This window comes from Thamnophis elegans, chromosome 13, assembly GCF_009769535.1.
Source record: "Thamnophis elegans isolate rThaEle1 chromosome 13, rThaEle1.pri, whole genome shotgun sequence".
Taxonomy (NCBI): domain Eukaryota; kingdom Metazoa; phylum Chordata; class Lepidosauria; order Squamata; family Colubridae; genus Thamnophis; species Thamnophis elegans.
In genome coordinates, this window is record NC_045553.1 from 14,110,184 (window position 1) to 14,125,527 (window position 15,344).

At 46.6% G+C, this 15,344-nt stretch overlaps 1 protein-coding gene across 1 annotated transcript in view; it reads right to left on the reverse strand.

The window, feature by feature from the left end:
- The window catches only part of LOC116516812 (transmembrane protein 132B-like), a 176,720-nt gene extending 171,806 nt beyond the window's left edge, over window positions 1-4,914 (reverse strand). The window contains exons 1-2 of the mRNA XM_032229438.1: window positions 4,905-4,914; window positions 1,754-2,663 (exon numbers count right to left, since the gene is read on the reverse strand). Coding sequence (XP_032085329.1) covers window positions 1,754-2,663; window positions 4,905-4,914 — 920 coding nt within the window. The remainder of the gene's footprint in view (window positions 1-1,753; window positions 2,664-4,904) is intronic.
- Between the last annotated feature and the right edge of the window lie 10,430 nt (window positions 4,915-15,344).

Below are 15,344 nucleotides of genomic sequence, written 5' to 3' on the forward strand. Positions count from 1 at the left end.
TAAAAATTGAAGGCAAACGAGGTCCAGGCAGAAGAAGAACCTCATGGCTGCAAAACCTAAGGGACTGGTTTGGACAAAACTCAGGAGGAGGAAGAAGAAGAAGGGGAGGGAGGGTGAGGAGGAGGAGAAGAAGGGAGGAAGAAGGAAGGAGGAAGAAGAGGAGGAGGATGGGAAGAGAAAGAAAAGAGGAAGAAGAAAGAGAAGGAGGAAGAGAAGGAGGAGAAGAAGGAGGAGGAGGAAGAGGAGAAGAAGGAGAAGAAGAAACTATCAAGTTACTCCAGCTTTCTTCTCATGGTTTTTGATAAAGCCAAGGTGTTTCTACAGGTTGTGGTTGTGGGACTTCACTGACAACCATTCCATTGGACTTCGACCAAGAAAATAAAGGTCATCAGGTAGTCCTCAACTTACGATCACAATCAAGCCTAAAATTTCCTGTTGCTAAGTGAGACCATTATTACGTGAGTCTTGCCCCATTCTACAACCTTGCTTGGCACAGTTGCTCAATGAATCCCTGTTGTTGTTAAGATAGTAATCTGGTTATTAAGTGAATCTGGCTTCCCCATTGACTTGGCTTACCAGAAGGTTGTAAACGGGGATCACATGACCCTGGGACACTACAACTGTCATAACTACATGCCAGTAGCCAAGCATCTGAATTTTGATCACATGAGCATGAAAATCCTGCAATGGTTGTAAATGTGAAAATGAGTCATAAGTCACATTTTTAGTGCTGTTATAACTTCCAACAGACACTAAAAGAGCTGTTGTTAAGTTGGGGGCTACCTGTACTTCTAAGGGGTACACCAAGGATGGGTCCTGTTCACCCCTGCAGAGCCCAAGTTCATATCTCACTTTTTGGCGATGAGTTTCAAAAGAAAATTAACACTGAACAAGTTTTCAAATTAATAGCTAGTGTTGTGGCCCGCCAGCAGTCAGTGAAGCTGGTGGCAGACTCAGACAGTGAGGAGGTTGGGGAGGAACATGGGCCAGTCCTAGAGTCTGGGGAAGGCTCTGATGAGGGCTCTGTGTCGGAGGCAGAGAGGGGGCCAGGGCTCTCTGACAGTTCTCAGCTGCCTTCGGAGCTAGACAGCAGTGAGGCAGAAGAACAGCTGGAGCCTATTCCTGATGTGCGAATGCCCAGAGCTGCCAGGAGAAGGGAACAGCTAAAGAACAAGGGTTGACTCGGGAGTAAAGGCACAGGTGGACAGTGAAAGGCCCCTCCCATAGGGAATATAGAGGAGCGAAAGGGGAGTGGAGTTTGTAGGAGACAATTAGTTCGCTTAGTTAGTGTGGAGATTTGTTTGTGACTCTCAGAGACTTCTTTGCCAAGTATTTTCTTCTACAGCGTTGCATTTAGGAGATACTGGCCTGGCATCTCTCCAAGCCTGATAAGGTCTGTGGTTGTCAATTCACCCTTGAAAGACTGTTTGCTGGGACTTTGCTGGATGTGAATGAGAGGAATTCACATTAGCGTAATAAAAAGGGGGGTTGTCGGGACAAGGAGTCTGCTTCATGATTTTGGGGAAGCTTAGGTCAGAATAGCTGCAATAGATTACTTCTTGTTTCTATAAATTTGGAATTCCAAGGCAGACATGGAGCTGAACATTTTGGCCTAACATTCAAGGAAAACAGTGGGCCAACAAGATGGCTTTGATTATCTTGGCTGCTTTGATTCACCCTCAAAATGACCACATCCACCCATGACATTCAATTCTGTCAGTCAATTTCTAAAGCACACACTTCTAACGCTTACCTTAGTGTAAACTGATCTGCTAGCGAGCCACTGGTGAGAGAGACGTGAAACATGACAAGATCTCCTTCCTTGACTGGGCCACGTGGCAAACAGAGGACAAGGTTATTGTCAAGCTTCAGGGATGATTTCTTGAGCTTGTCTGGAGTCGGAAAAAGAATAATACTGCCAACTTTTTCCATTGAGGATATGGGCCCTTGGGCCTCCTCTTGGCCTCCTGGATGAAAGAAGCTCTCCAGATCTGGATCTCCTGAAGGACAATCTTCTTCCGCTTCTGCGTACATCCAATAGAAAAGCTCCACGGTGATCCCTTCCCAGGAGTCCTCCATCTCTTGGTACTCTGAAGACAACGGGGTCAACGGAGTGGACAGCTCTGAGTTGAACCAAGCCGGTGGGAACTCCAGCTCTGCGACACATAACCCCAGAGGACCTTTCAACCGACAGTTGCCAACAACTACTCGGTCCTCCCGGGAAGCCACCAATTGGACACAAGGTAAGATCTCAGCCAGATCGTGGTCTTCCCAATCTTTGCCAGCCACGTAAAACAAAACCTGGACTTTGGGCCTATTGGAATACACCGAGTTGTCCAGGACGCGGGATTGTAACTTCCAATGAAAAGTGAACTGGTCAGGGAAACCGAACAGAGGAGAGGTCAGCCACAGGTGCGGAGGCATAATCTGCTCCACAGCAAAAGGGCCGTAAGTAGCATTTAAGACAGGCAAGCGGGTGGTTTTGTAAACCAGGAAAGGCTCCGTGCGGGATTGCAAGCTGGCATTTCTCACGATCTCTTGGTTGGTCTCTTTGAGGAAAAAGGAAGCCTCAGTGTTGGAGAGGTGGTAATTCACCGGGAGATAGACTGGCGAGCTGGCGAATCTTTGCAGGCTGTCGACAGTCCCGCCTCGGCTGTCCACCACTGCAAGTAAAAGGGAGAGGAAGGTAACTTAGGTGTAGCATTTGCCTTATCCTTCAGACTGTCCCACTCAAAAAGAAGACAACCAATAACCTAAGCCAAAAGCTGACAGGCACTTTGTGGCCTCCAATCCATTATTTGCTACCATTTAAACCAGATTAACATCCAAGAAGCTGGATGTTATTCTGGAAATGACCTTGGAGGTCTTCTAATCCAACCCCTTGCTCTAATAGGAGACCTTCTACCATTTCAGACAAACAGTTGTCCATTGTCTTCTTTAAAACCTCCAGTGTTGGAGCACCCACAACCATCTGGAGGCAAGTCATTCCACTGACTAATTGTTCTAACTGAGAGGAAATGTCTCCTTGTTTCCAGGTTGACTCTCTCCTTGATTTGTTTCCATCTACTGTTTCTTGTCTTGCCTTCTGGTTTTTGGAAAGTAAGTTGACCCCCTCTTCTTTGTAGCAGCCCCCAGATATTGGAACACTAGTATCATGCCACTCCTAATCCTTCTTTTCATTAAACTAGACCTTCAAAATGTCGGTCAGGCCTGTAGCCATCTTTTCTTTTGGATCTTTGGCCTGCCACACTTTCTATTATTCTACTATGCATTTTCTATTGTGGGAAAATGGGAGGGGGGTGGTATGGAGTTAAATGCTATGTAGCCAAAATAAAATTCCTTTTAGAAAAACAAGGTCATCCTTTGTCTCTGCACCTGACTGGAACTGGATGGGTGGAACTGCCAGCATGTCAGTGGAAGATTGGACCATGTGATGGACTTCAGGGTGTGGGGGCAAGATCTTGAACTTTCAACTGGGGAGGGAAAACTGGGAAGCTTTTCAGATTTGAGTTTTCCCAGATGTGCCAACATGGTTCTCTTAATAAATTGGAACATTAATCAATACTCCGCCTCAGACTCTGATTTAATTTTGGATGTTATTTGGAACCCTGACAATATCTTGCAGTAAAAGATCTCCATGGCTAACCACCACCGTCCCAAAGGCTCGGCCCACTCCCTCCCATAAAAACCTGGCATGTAGAAATACCATTAATAAATGTCCATCCATCATGGATGGACCCATCGGTCACCATTAGAATTGTCAGCTTCTCAAATCAGCCAGGTTACCAGTAAGTTGGACGAATCTAGTGTGGGAGAATTTTAGGCACCAGAACTAAAACCTCTAACCCAGAGGTGGTATTCAGCCGGTTCTGACCTGTTCTGGCAAACCAGTAGCAAAAATTTTAAGTAATTCGGAGAACCAGCAAATACCACCTCTGGCTGGCCCCACCCCCAATCTCTTCGCTGACTCCCGAGTCCCAGCTGTTTGGGAGGGTCTTTTTTTGTTGCCCTGCACAGGAGAATGGAGCTGGAAAACAGGCTAGTGGGATGGGGAGGGAATGGGGATTTTGCAGTATCCTTCCCGTGCCACACCCACCATGCCCACCAAGCCATGCCCACAGAACCGGTAGTAAAAAAAAATTGAATCCCACCACTGCTCTAATCCCAAGACACTTTCCCAAGGAAACTAACCTTGGATAGAAAAGTAAAGATCTAAGACTTCACACCTTCTCAAAATAAGAAAAAAAAACATAGCTGCTGGGCAGTAGCTAATATGAGAAAGGGAGATTCAGAAGTTGAAGGCCAAACTGGTTGGAGAAAGAAGTCAACTTTTCAAAGACGGCTGCCTTTCCATTGTATACAAACTGCCACACACTACTTTCACACTCACTCCAATATCATTTTGTTTCCACTCCAGGTTCATTCTTTTTTATTGCTATTATTATTGTGCATCACAGTCAACCAGTTGTTCAGACTGGATTTGGACTTTTTGCCTATCCATTGAGTCCTTTTCAAGGACCTGGGGAGTATGATGGTCTTACACTATTAATATGATTGGCTTTTTGGATGATTAATTGGCCCGTTTATTGTCAATCGCCCACCTAAAAGCTATTTCTCCTTTCTAGATATTTCTCCTATCTACTGAGGCAGACATCCTCAGTATCCCTCTTCCTGCCCTTCTTAATAAGACATTTTTTAAATGTCTAAAAAAGATCCTCTGGAATGAACTAATGAGAACTTTCCAAGATGGGGCTGAGAAAAGAAATTTATTTTTCAATGCAATCCATAGACTCTTTGGAACAAACCCCTTTTGTTACAGGTTGTAAGGCCCCGCAACTGCAGAACAAGGAAGTGGTAGTCCCATGGACTGTCTTTAATGAGTCATGCCAAGAATTAGAGCTTACGGTTCAACATCTTGATACCTGAACCCTCAGCCTTCCTTTATGAGCGAGTTTGCTAAGGCAGGGGTCAACAATCTGCAGCTCTGGAGCTGCATGTGGCTCTTTTCCCCCTCTGCTGCGGCTCCATCACCGGTTGGTGACACAATTTTGAGAGGAGCTTCCGGTGGCGGGGGGAGAGAAGCACAGTGCGCCAGGAGAAGACTCTATGGCAAAGGGAGGGTTTTTCTGGTTGTCTCCACAATTGATAGGGCTTTTGGTTATGACAAGTAGAGGAAAAAGTATGCCGCCCTAGGAGGAGACTCTATGGTGGGGGAACTGAACTTCCAGTCAGCTCCAGCATTGAACAGGGGGCTTCCGGTTAAGACCTTTGTGGCTCCCAGTGTTTTCTTTTCTGTGGGAAATGGGTGCAAATGGCTCTTTGAGTGTTTACATTTGCTGACCCCTGCGCTAAGGTGTATAGCCTTTCTGAAGTTTTTGAATGTCTTTTTCCCAGAACACGATGGCAAACCTATGGCACATGTGCCGTCACCAGCTGCTCATCTGGTGCGCATGTCTTTATGGGCACCAGAGTGTCAGAAAATGGCCTGAAAACAGCCCCAAAATGCCCCCAAACCAGGCTATTTTGGGGCTGTTTTCAAGCCTTTTGGGGGGCATTTTCAGGCCATTTTCAGCTACTTTGGGGGTGTTTGTTTTTTGGCATTTTGGGGCCATTTTTCAGCCCAGAAAATGGCCTGAAAACAGCCTAAAAACACCCAAAACACAGGCATGTGTGCACCAGCCAGCTGGCCTTCAGGTTTCCAGTGCTCTGGCGCGCAGACATGCATGCACATTCCAGTTTGGGCACTCGGTGCCGAAAAGGTTAGCCATCACTGCCCTAGAAGGTAAACAAGATTAACAGTGTGGTATTTAGGTGGCATTAAGCCGGTTAAGACTGGTTCACCCAAACCAGTAGCGGAAATCACGAGTGAGCCACCAGAGATGGGTTACTAATTGTTTTACTACTGGTTCAAGGGTGCACACATGCTTGCTTGCGCAAATGCGCATGCGCAGAAGCATGCCTCCAGCCACCACTACAACCAGTTCGGCTGATCCGGGCTGATCCGGCAGCAATCCACTTCTGCTGCCCACCCACCCTGGCTCTATGCAGTCTTATTTAGGCACATTTTTGAGGTTAGGCACATGCACGGATGATGCGCGCGAGAGTAAAGTGTATGCATAGGTGATGTGCATGCATCCGCGAAGCGAGCGTGTGCACACGTGGGAAAACGACGGTAACAAAATGTGAAACCCACCTCTGTGTGTGCCTGGGAAGCCTGTAACAGGATCTCCAAGTTCCTAATTATTTGCTTTAAAAGAGAGATTCCCTTTTCTTTCCCAAGCTGACAAGTTTGTTCTAATTTTGGGTGACAAATAGAAGGAATTCTCCAAGAGGTCCAAGAATAAATAGGCTTTTAAAGAAACATCCCTATGGAATTGGACAGCATCTCCACCAAGTTTCTGAAATCAAACTGATTTCCCAACTGCCTATCTGGGAAAGAGTTAAATGAAATTAAAAGTATTATCTTTCATTAAGAGTAGCTCCTAGGTCTGCTAATTTGCCTATTTATTGTATTTCCCACTTTTATATTATGTCTTTCCTCTAGAGCAGGGGTAGGGAATGGCTCAGGAAGTCCACAAGTCATAAAAGGGCCATCGTTCCCCCCCCCCTACTCTAGAGCAGGGGTGTCAAACTGGATTTCTTTGAGGGCCGGATTAGCATTGTAGTTCTCCTCCATGGGCTGGCAAGAGGGGCAAAACAGGCCGAAAACAGGCCAACAACACGTGTGGGGCCTCAAGGGGCCTGTTTTCAGCCTGTTTTCAGCCAGCAGAGTGCTGCATGAGGCCATGGAGGGTGAAAATGAGGCACACCTCATTTTGGCCAGTAAAGTGCTGCAGGAGGCTGTTCATGCCGAAAACACATGCTGTCTGTCCCATCTCCCACGTCCCTCTGCCCTGGGCCCGTTTTCAGCCTGAACAGCCTCCTGCAGCACTTTACTGGTGAGCATGAGGCGTGGGGGAGCCATGCACGGCTCCCCCATGCCTCATCTTCACCCTCCATGGCCTCCTGCAGCATCTGCTGGCTGAAAACGGGCTGAAAACAGGCCTCCCACATGTTTTTGGCCCATTTTCAGCCCGTTTTGGCTCAATATCAGTGGCAGAGTCACCATGGGCTGGTCCTTTGATATTCCCAGGTCAGCCCTGGGCCTTGAGTTTAGACAGATCAAATCAACACCCACAAAGGGGAGGGATTTCTTTTTTATATTATCCTGACAATAATAACCTTGGCATTTGTTGCGGTTAGCGACCTCAATATCTCCAACACCCAGGGGAGACCCAAACCCAGGATTGTCTGTTCCAATAAACCACTATAAACCCTCATTTGAATGAGCCATTTGGTCAGATGGCACCTCCATTCCTAAATGTCTATTAAACCCACATTAACGTCGCTGGCACCATGGCATAATGCACCAAACGGCACACTTTGCATCGCTGCCACCAGGGTTTAATTACTCCAGTAATGCAAAATGTGACATTTGGGCCCCAACGTCTTGACTCACATGCCATCAAGTGACATGAACGACATAGATTGATATAAATAACACAAAGCATCCAGACAGACTTCTTCAGTTAAATGAGGGCAGCTTTCCAATGGAAGACTTGTCCATTGTATACCAAGCCCCCTAAACTGACGTCCAGCAACTAAGAGTTCTCTGTTTTGTGGGGGGGAATAACACATCGCAAATTCAGGCACAGAAATCCCATTAACAATTCATTGCTATTTATAGAGTTCTTTGGTGGGACGTGATACTCTGAAGAGCTGAATCTCCAATCCAAGTAGATCTCACCAACTCAAGCCAAACTGCTTCTTGGGAAAAACTTTAAACAAGGGTGAAACAAGGGAAATGAACAAGGAAGTATATTCAGATTAACAGAGTTGGAAGGTACCTTGCAGGTCATCTAGTCCAACCCCCCACTCAAGCAGGAGACCCTGCACCATTTCTGACAGATGGCAATCCAGTCTCTTCTTGAAAGCCTCCAGTAATGAAGCTCCCACAACTTCTGAAGGCAACTTCTGTTCCATCGGTTGACTGTTCTCACTGTCAGAAAATCCTCCTTATTTCTAAATTGAATTTCTCCTTGGTCAGCTTCCATCCATTATTCCTTGTCCGGCCTTCGGGTGCCTTGGAAAATAGCTTGACCCCACCCTCCTCTCCGTGGCAGCCCTTCAAATATTGGAACATGGACAGTATTTTATTTAGTGAAAACATCAACTTCAACAAGCACGCAAATACTCGTGAATAACTAAATAACTAAATTCTATTAGCCAGGAGAAAAAGGTTCACTTAAACATTGGGTGAAACTCTAATCTGTTAGGGCAGTGTTTCTCAACCTTAGAGACTTTAAGTCCTATGGACTTCAACTCCCAGAATTCCCCAGCCAGCTATGCTGGCTGGGGGATTCTGGGAGTTGAAGTAGACAGGACTTAAAGTCGCCAAGGTTGAGAAACACTGTGTTAGGGGGTTGATTTGGGAAGATCAACTTTGTTATGTGCCAGATAAAACCTCTCAATCCAATCCTTGGAATAAACCTTACAGGTGAGACTCGGGCACACTCTGGGTGTGATGACTCAACAAGCACAGTTGAAAGTATGGGTTTCAACAATGCTTTGCAAATGCCTACTCCTCATTTGTCTCCATTCGCACATTTGCTTGTTCGGCAATGAATTTGGAAGGATAAAATATTTTTTCCCCAAGTCATAGCTGTTCTTAAGCTACTAAGAGACAGAAATATATTTGCAGATGGATTGTACTTGGAAGGGGGAAGAGAGAGGAAGGGAAGGAGGGAGAAGAGAGAGAGAGAGAGAGAGAGAGAGAGAAACACACTACCAATGGCTCTTAACAGAGCTGTCACGCGTTCCGCAGGGTCAGCAAAGCCCGGCTAAGCTTCCTAAATAAGTAATATCCATTAAGCATATAAACAAATCTCTTCCTAAATCCACCTAAAGAGAAAACGTCACCATCAATGTCTCGTTTAGCAATTGGCTCCATTCCTTGTAATTGCTATGTTAATGAGTTCCTTGAGAAGGTCCCATGCTACATGGGGAAACGCCGGTAAATTGTGGAGGGAAAAATTTGAAATATTCACCTTGACTACTCTTTATGCCTTGGTTGGGGCATCAGCCAAGTACCTGGTAGCAGTGGGTAGAGTCTTATTTCAAGAAAGAAGAAATAGATCTCATCCTAATTTCTTTCACAAATCTCAAAATCTCTCTCTGTCTCTCTCTCTCTGTGTGTGTGTGTGTGTGTGTCTGTCTGTCACTCTGTCACTCTGTCTCTGTGTGTGTGTGTCTCTGTTGTTTCTGTGTGTGTGTGTGTGTCTGTCTCTGTCTGGCTCTGTCTCTCTCTCTCTGTGTCTCTCTCTGTGTGTGTCTCTGTCACTCTGTCTGTGTGTCTGTGTGTCTCTCTCTGTCTCTGTCTCTGTCTCTCTGTCTCTCTCTCCATCTGTCTGTCTGTCTGTCTCTGTTTCTCTCTCTGTCTCTGTCTGTCTGTCTCTCTCTCTCCCTCCCTCCCTCCCTCTCCAGTTTGGTCTAATGGTTAAGGCACCAGGCTAAAATGAAGAAGAAACTGAATTCAAGTCCCACCTTAGGCCTGAAAGTTAGCTAGGGGACTTTGGACCAATAACCAGAAGATTATGAATTCTAGTTCTGCCTTAGCCATGCAAATCAGCTGGCTGACTTTGGGTTAATCACCAGGAGACGGTGAATTCTAGCCCCACCTTACAAATAAAAACCAGCTGGGTGACTGGGCCAATCACCAGGAGACAGTGAGTTCTAGTCCCACTTTAGTCATGAAAGCTGACTGGCTGACTTTGGACCAGTCCCTCTCTCTCAGCCCAACCTACCTCACAGGGTCATTGTTGTGGAGAAAATAGGAAGAGGAAGGTGTCGTTGGAGATGTTTGCCACCTTGAGTTTTTGTAAAAAGTAATAAAGGTGGGAGACAAAAATGTAAATATTTACAATCTCTAATATGATATTATTATACTTCCTTTTCTTTTTATTATTCAGGTATTTCATGTTCTGGTTTTGCAGTCATCTATAAAAGACCCCGCTTCTCTGCTCCGTGCTAACAACTCAGCCTACCTCTGGAAAACGAGGGATGAAGCTAGCGAATCTCAGAATACCGTTGAGTCAAGTAAATGATGTACAATTTTTGTCATTTATACAGTGAGCCATAAACCCCAAGTGACAGCTTGAGGTTTGTCCCAGAATTTGCCTGCAACTAAATGCGATCTCTGAATATAGCAGCATTTTATGAGGCCCTAGGAAACTTTTTAAGGATGCCATCCATCATCCCTGGGGAGACAACCCTCCTCCCTTCCAATTCCAATTTGGAACACGTCTGCATGCAACTCCGTGGGGGGAAAAAAAGCAGTGGAAAATTAAATGCGGGCAAAGGGTTGGAAAGCATGATGAAATGTTCATTAAATCAGCTGTTATGCTAACAATGGCAGTGCTGAATGACGAAGATGAAGGGCCATCCGTCAAGCCTGTGCTAAAGCAGTCAAAAAGAAGCTCCCGCAAGAGCAATACAATAGCAGAGTTGGAAGGGATTTTGGAGGTCTTCTATTCCAACCCCCTGCCTAGGCAGGAAACCCTACACCACTTCAGACAAACGGCTATCCAACATCTTCTTAAAGACTTCCAGTGATGGGGCATTCACAACTTCTGGAGGCAAGCTGTTCCACTGGTTAATTGTTCTAACTGTCAGGAAATTTCTCCTCAGTTCTAAGTTGCTTCTCTCCTTGATTAGTTTCCACCCATTGCTTCTTGTTCTACCCTCAGGTGGCTTGGAAAATAGTTTGACTCCCTCTTCTTTGTGGCAGCCCCTGAGATATTGGAAGACTGCTATCATGTCTCCCCTAGTCCTTCTTTCTATTAAACTAGACGTACTCAGTACCTGCAACCATTCTTCATCTGTTTTGGCCTCCAGTCCCCTAATCATCTTCGTTCCTTTTCTCTGCACTCTTTCTAGAGTCTCCACAGAGGTGGGTTCCTACAGGTATGGTACGGTTCGGCTGAATAGGTAGTAACTTTGGCGGACACGTGACTGTACTGGTTCTATCATTGGCAGCACCCTCTTGATTTTCTGTTGTGCACATGCACAGAACAATCTTCATTGAAAAAAAATGTAATTTTTTCCCTTTTTAATGTTGTGCACGTGCGCAGACTGTTTTAAGTGCAAATGCGCACACGCATGGAGCAAAAATTTTCAGGTGCCGAACCAGTAGTAATGATGGCAGGAACCCACCCCTGCATGGGAGAAATATCGAGCAACTTTGTTTAAGGCAGAGAAAGACACTTTAGGCATCAATGCAGGGAGCAGAGATGTTCTATTCTCAAAACAAGGTGGTGGGCAGCCATAAAAGAATTGCATCCTGAAGCTTCATTCACCTTCTCCTTCTAAAGTGGACTTGCTGGGCCAAGTAGCAATAGCAATAGCACTTAAACTTATATACCACTTCACCGTGCTTTAAGGCCCTCTCTAAGCGGTCACCAGCTGCCATTGGACCTGGCGGCAGACTCGGACGATGAGGAGGTTGGGGAGGAACTTGGGCCAGTTCTGGAATCTGGGGAAGGCTCTGATGGATGCTCTGTGTCGGATGCAGAGATAGAGCCAGGACTGTCCGACATTTCCCAGCCACCAGAGAGGCAGCTGACTTTGGAGACTGAGATAAATGGGGAGGAAGAACAGCTGGGGCCTGTTTCAGATGCATGTATATGCAAAGCTATTAGGAGAGGAGAACAACAGAGGGTGAGGAGTCGACTTGGGACGCAAGGCACACATGGACACTGAATGGCCCCTCCCTGGCTGGGGGATAAATAGAAGTAAAGGGGAGTGGCGGTTGTAGGAGACAACAGTTCAGATTTCTGAAGATTTGGCTCATCGTGTTTCGTGCAACACAGACTGCAACTAGCAGTCAGCAGAAGTAGCCTGCAGTACTGCACTCTAACCACTGCACCACCATGGTTCAAGTATCTGCTCTACTCTACAGCAGGGGTCTCGAAACCTGGCAACTCTAAGACTTGTGGATTTCAACTCGCAGAATTCCTCAGCCAACATGCATGGAGAGATCAGTTAGTAGCCAAGCTGTGACTAAGCCATCAAGTGAAAGCAACTAGCTAATACCTCTTGACACCTCTGGGGGATATCCTATCCTTCTTTTCCTTCCCACAGTCTCAACACAAAGGATCATCTAGAGCTGGAGTGTCAAACTCAAGGCCAGATTGGGCCTGCAGGGTGCTTAGATCTGGCCCAAGGTGCCACCCTGGAAACAGCGAAGGACCAGCCTGCAGTATCTCTGCCACTGAAAATGGAACTCAGGAGGGGAGTGTGGCCCTTTTGGGCTCCATTTTCAGCTGTAACAGCCTCCTGCAGCCCTTTGCCAGCAAAAACAGAGCTCAGGCAGGCTGCTGATGGCCTGCTCCTGCTCCATTTTTTGCCATGCAGCTTCCCCCAAGCTCAGTTTTCACTGGCAAGGGGTTGCAGGAAGCCATCACAGCCAAAAACATAGCCTGCAAGGGCCGTGTGTAGCCTCTCCAAGCTCTGTTTTCGCTGGCAGAGGGTTGCAAGAGGCTGTCGGGCCAAAACCAGAGCCCCAATGAGTGACGTCAAGCTGGCCATGCCCCCTCATCGCCCCCCCCAGGTCAAATACAACCCTGATGTGGCCCTCAATGAAATCAAGGTTGACATCCTCTACACAACCTGTAGAGGTGTGGATCTCTAAGCTACGTCTGAAAATTGTGCTAGTTCTCACAATGCGTCAGGCAGGCACAAAGGATCAGGATTCAGGGCCATCTGTTAGTTTGCAGCACTAAAATTTATTCAAGACTCCAGTCCACTCAACCTCAACACTAAGATGATGCCGGATAAAGGTCAACCAAGTTCAAGAGGGGTTGGACTTGGATTCTTTGTGGGAACACAACGATGCTAAGCTAATGATTCCCTTAAGTCTGCCCTCCAGCTCTGCTTGCTCTTGCTGAACACAATGCAGGTCAGCATTTTTGTAGAGCTGAGCATTGAAACAGAATCCGTGACTCAACGAGCAGCCCCAACTCTTTGCAATCATTTGACAACGAATCTTCGACTAACCAAAAAATACTTCATACTTCACTTTTTTTTTTTCCTGGTAGAGAGTTACGCATTTAGCCGAGTGGTACAATTGCTAGATTTTGCATGATCAAATCCAAGGATCAACCCCCATGATGGCAAACCTATGGCACGCGTGCCACAGGTGGCATGCAGAGAGCCCTCTCTGCGTGCACGTGAGCCATTGCCCCAGCTCAGATCCACAGTGCATGCACACGTTTCTCCCACCGGCCAGCTGATTTTCGAGACTCTGCCACACATGTGGGGGGGAGGCAGAATGCATGTGACAGGCGTGCATGCATGTGCAGGAGGCATGCATGCACCCAGGGGGTGAGGGCAGTGCAGGGGTTCCCCACCTGATTTTACCCTCAGAAGTCTGTAAGGAGCCCCCTCCCTGCCTTGCAGCCCGTTTTTTGCAGTAAGCCTACTAGGCCAAAAACTGGGTGCAGGGGGATCGTGGTACATGCACGGGGGGTGGAGGGAGCAGGGGGGTCATGGGTGCATATGGGAGGAAGGAGGAGGACAGGGTGTCAGGCCTGTAGTTATATTCCTTTTAGGATCTTTGGCCTGCCACATTCTCTTTCATTTCATTGTGCTGTTTCATTAGTGTAATAGTTGGGAGGGGGGAATAGAAGGGAGTAGAATTGTGGAATGTGTATGCCTTTCTAGAAGCCCAAGATTATCTTTTGTCTCTGCACCTCTGCACCTGACCGGAACCAGCTGGGTGGAGATGCTAGCATGGCCGAAGAAGATTGGACCATGTGTTGGATTTATGGGTGTGGGGATAAGATCATGAACTTTCAACTGGGTGGAATCCTGGGAAGCTTTTAGATTTGGGATTTTCCATAGATGTGCCAACATGTCTGTCTTATTAAATTGGAACTTTGATGAAAGTTTTGCCTTGGACTCTAATTTAATTCTGCATAATATTTGGAACACTGACACGGGGCGGGGGGGGGGGTCACATGCACATTCGCAGGGGAGCGGAGGGAGTGGGGGAGTCATGTGTGCATACAGGGGCAAGAAGGAGGACAGAGGGTCATGTGCACACAGGCATTGCCTTATGGGTGCGGGTGCACATTATTGGCACACAATGACAAAAAGGTTAGCTATAATGGATCTACACCTATCTATTCCAATAGGAAGTTGCAAGGATCAATAAAAGAAGGAAAAAAAACAAAATAAAAACCAGCCACTGATCCAAGGAAGATAGATAAGGGAGAAGGAACCGAATCACCAAGATATAAAAAAAATAGTGCTGTTTAATGGCAGATCATTAAAAAAAATAGATACCAAGGCAGGGGGAAGAAAGAATGATAGCTCGGGGCTGCACACGAGAGGAGATCGGGGTCTGAATGAACAAAGAGACAGGGATGAATTGAACAGACTCGTCTAGCAAGCCAATTTTAAGCTTTTGTTGTAGGGGAGAGGGAAAGAAACAGAGGATTTCTTCCTGCTAAGTCAGTGTTTTGAACTTGCGTAACAGCAGGCAGGAAATTGTTGATCACCGTTAATGACATTTAGCAGAGCCTGGAGTGGTTATGAATTCAAAGGCTGTTAATGGAACGATGGACATAATTTAAACTACATGGCCCATCCTGCTTAACTGAATTAAGGACTGTGCTTGTGTTAGTTTGCTCACTGTAGGGCAGGGGTGTCGAACTCAAGGCCCATGGGCCAGATGCGGCCTGCAGGGTGCTTAGATCTGGCCAGGGGGCTGCCCTGGAAACAGCAAACAATACGTGCGGACCTGCTGACCTCTACTTTTGCTGTCAGAGGGTTGCAAGAGGCCATCGCAGCCAGAAACGGAGCTCATAGGGGCCACACATAGCCCTGCTGAGCTCCATTTTCGTTGGCAGAAGGTTGCAGGAGACCGCCACAGCCAAAATGGAGCTCAGGAGCCCGTTTTTGCTGGCAGAGTGCTCAGGCCACCACAGGCGCTTCCAACACGAGTGACAGAGAGCTGGCCAGGGGTCTAAACCCAACTCCTGAATTCTGTTGACTCTTATCTAGCAACAATTTAATGCTGACCCTTGGTTGGCCAGATTTGTCTGTATAGGTGTGAGCAATAAAACTTCTTAACTAATCCTTCACCTCTGAGACTCTCAGAGTAAGGACCAAAGGGTCTACCCATATTCACATATCCTCAGTGGTTAATACATTAGGACAGCAGGATATGAGGTTAATTCTGTTTTCTTTGTGATACTATCCTACCCTATCAATTATAGGATCGATGTTGTGGAACAATCATTCAT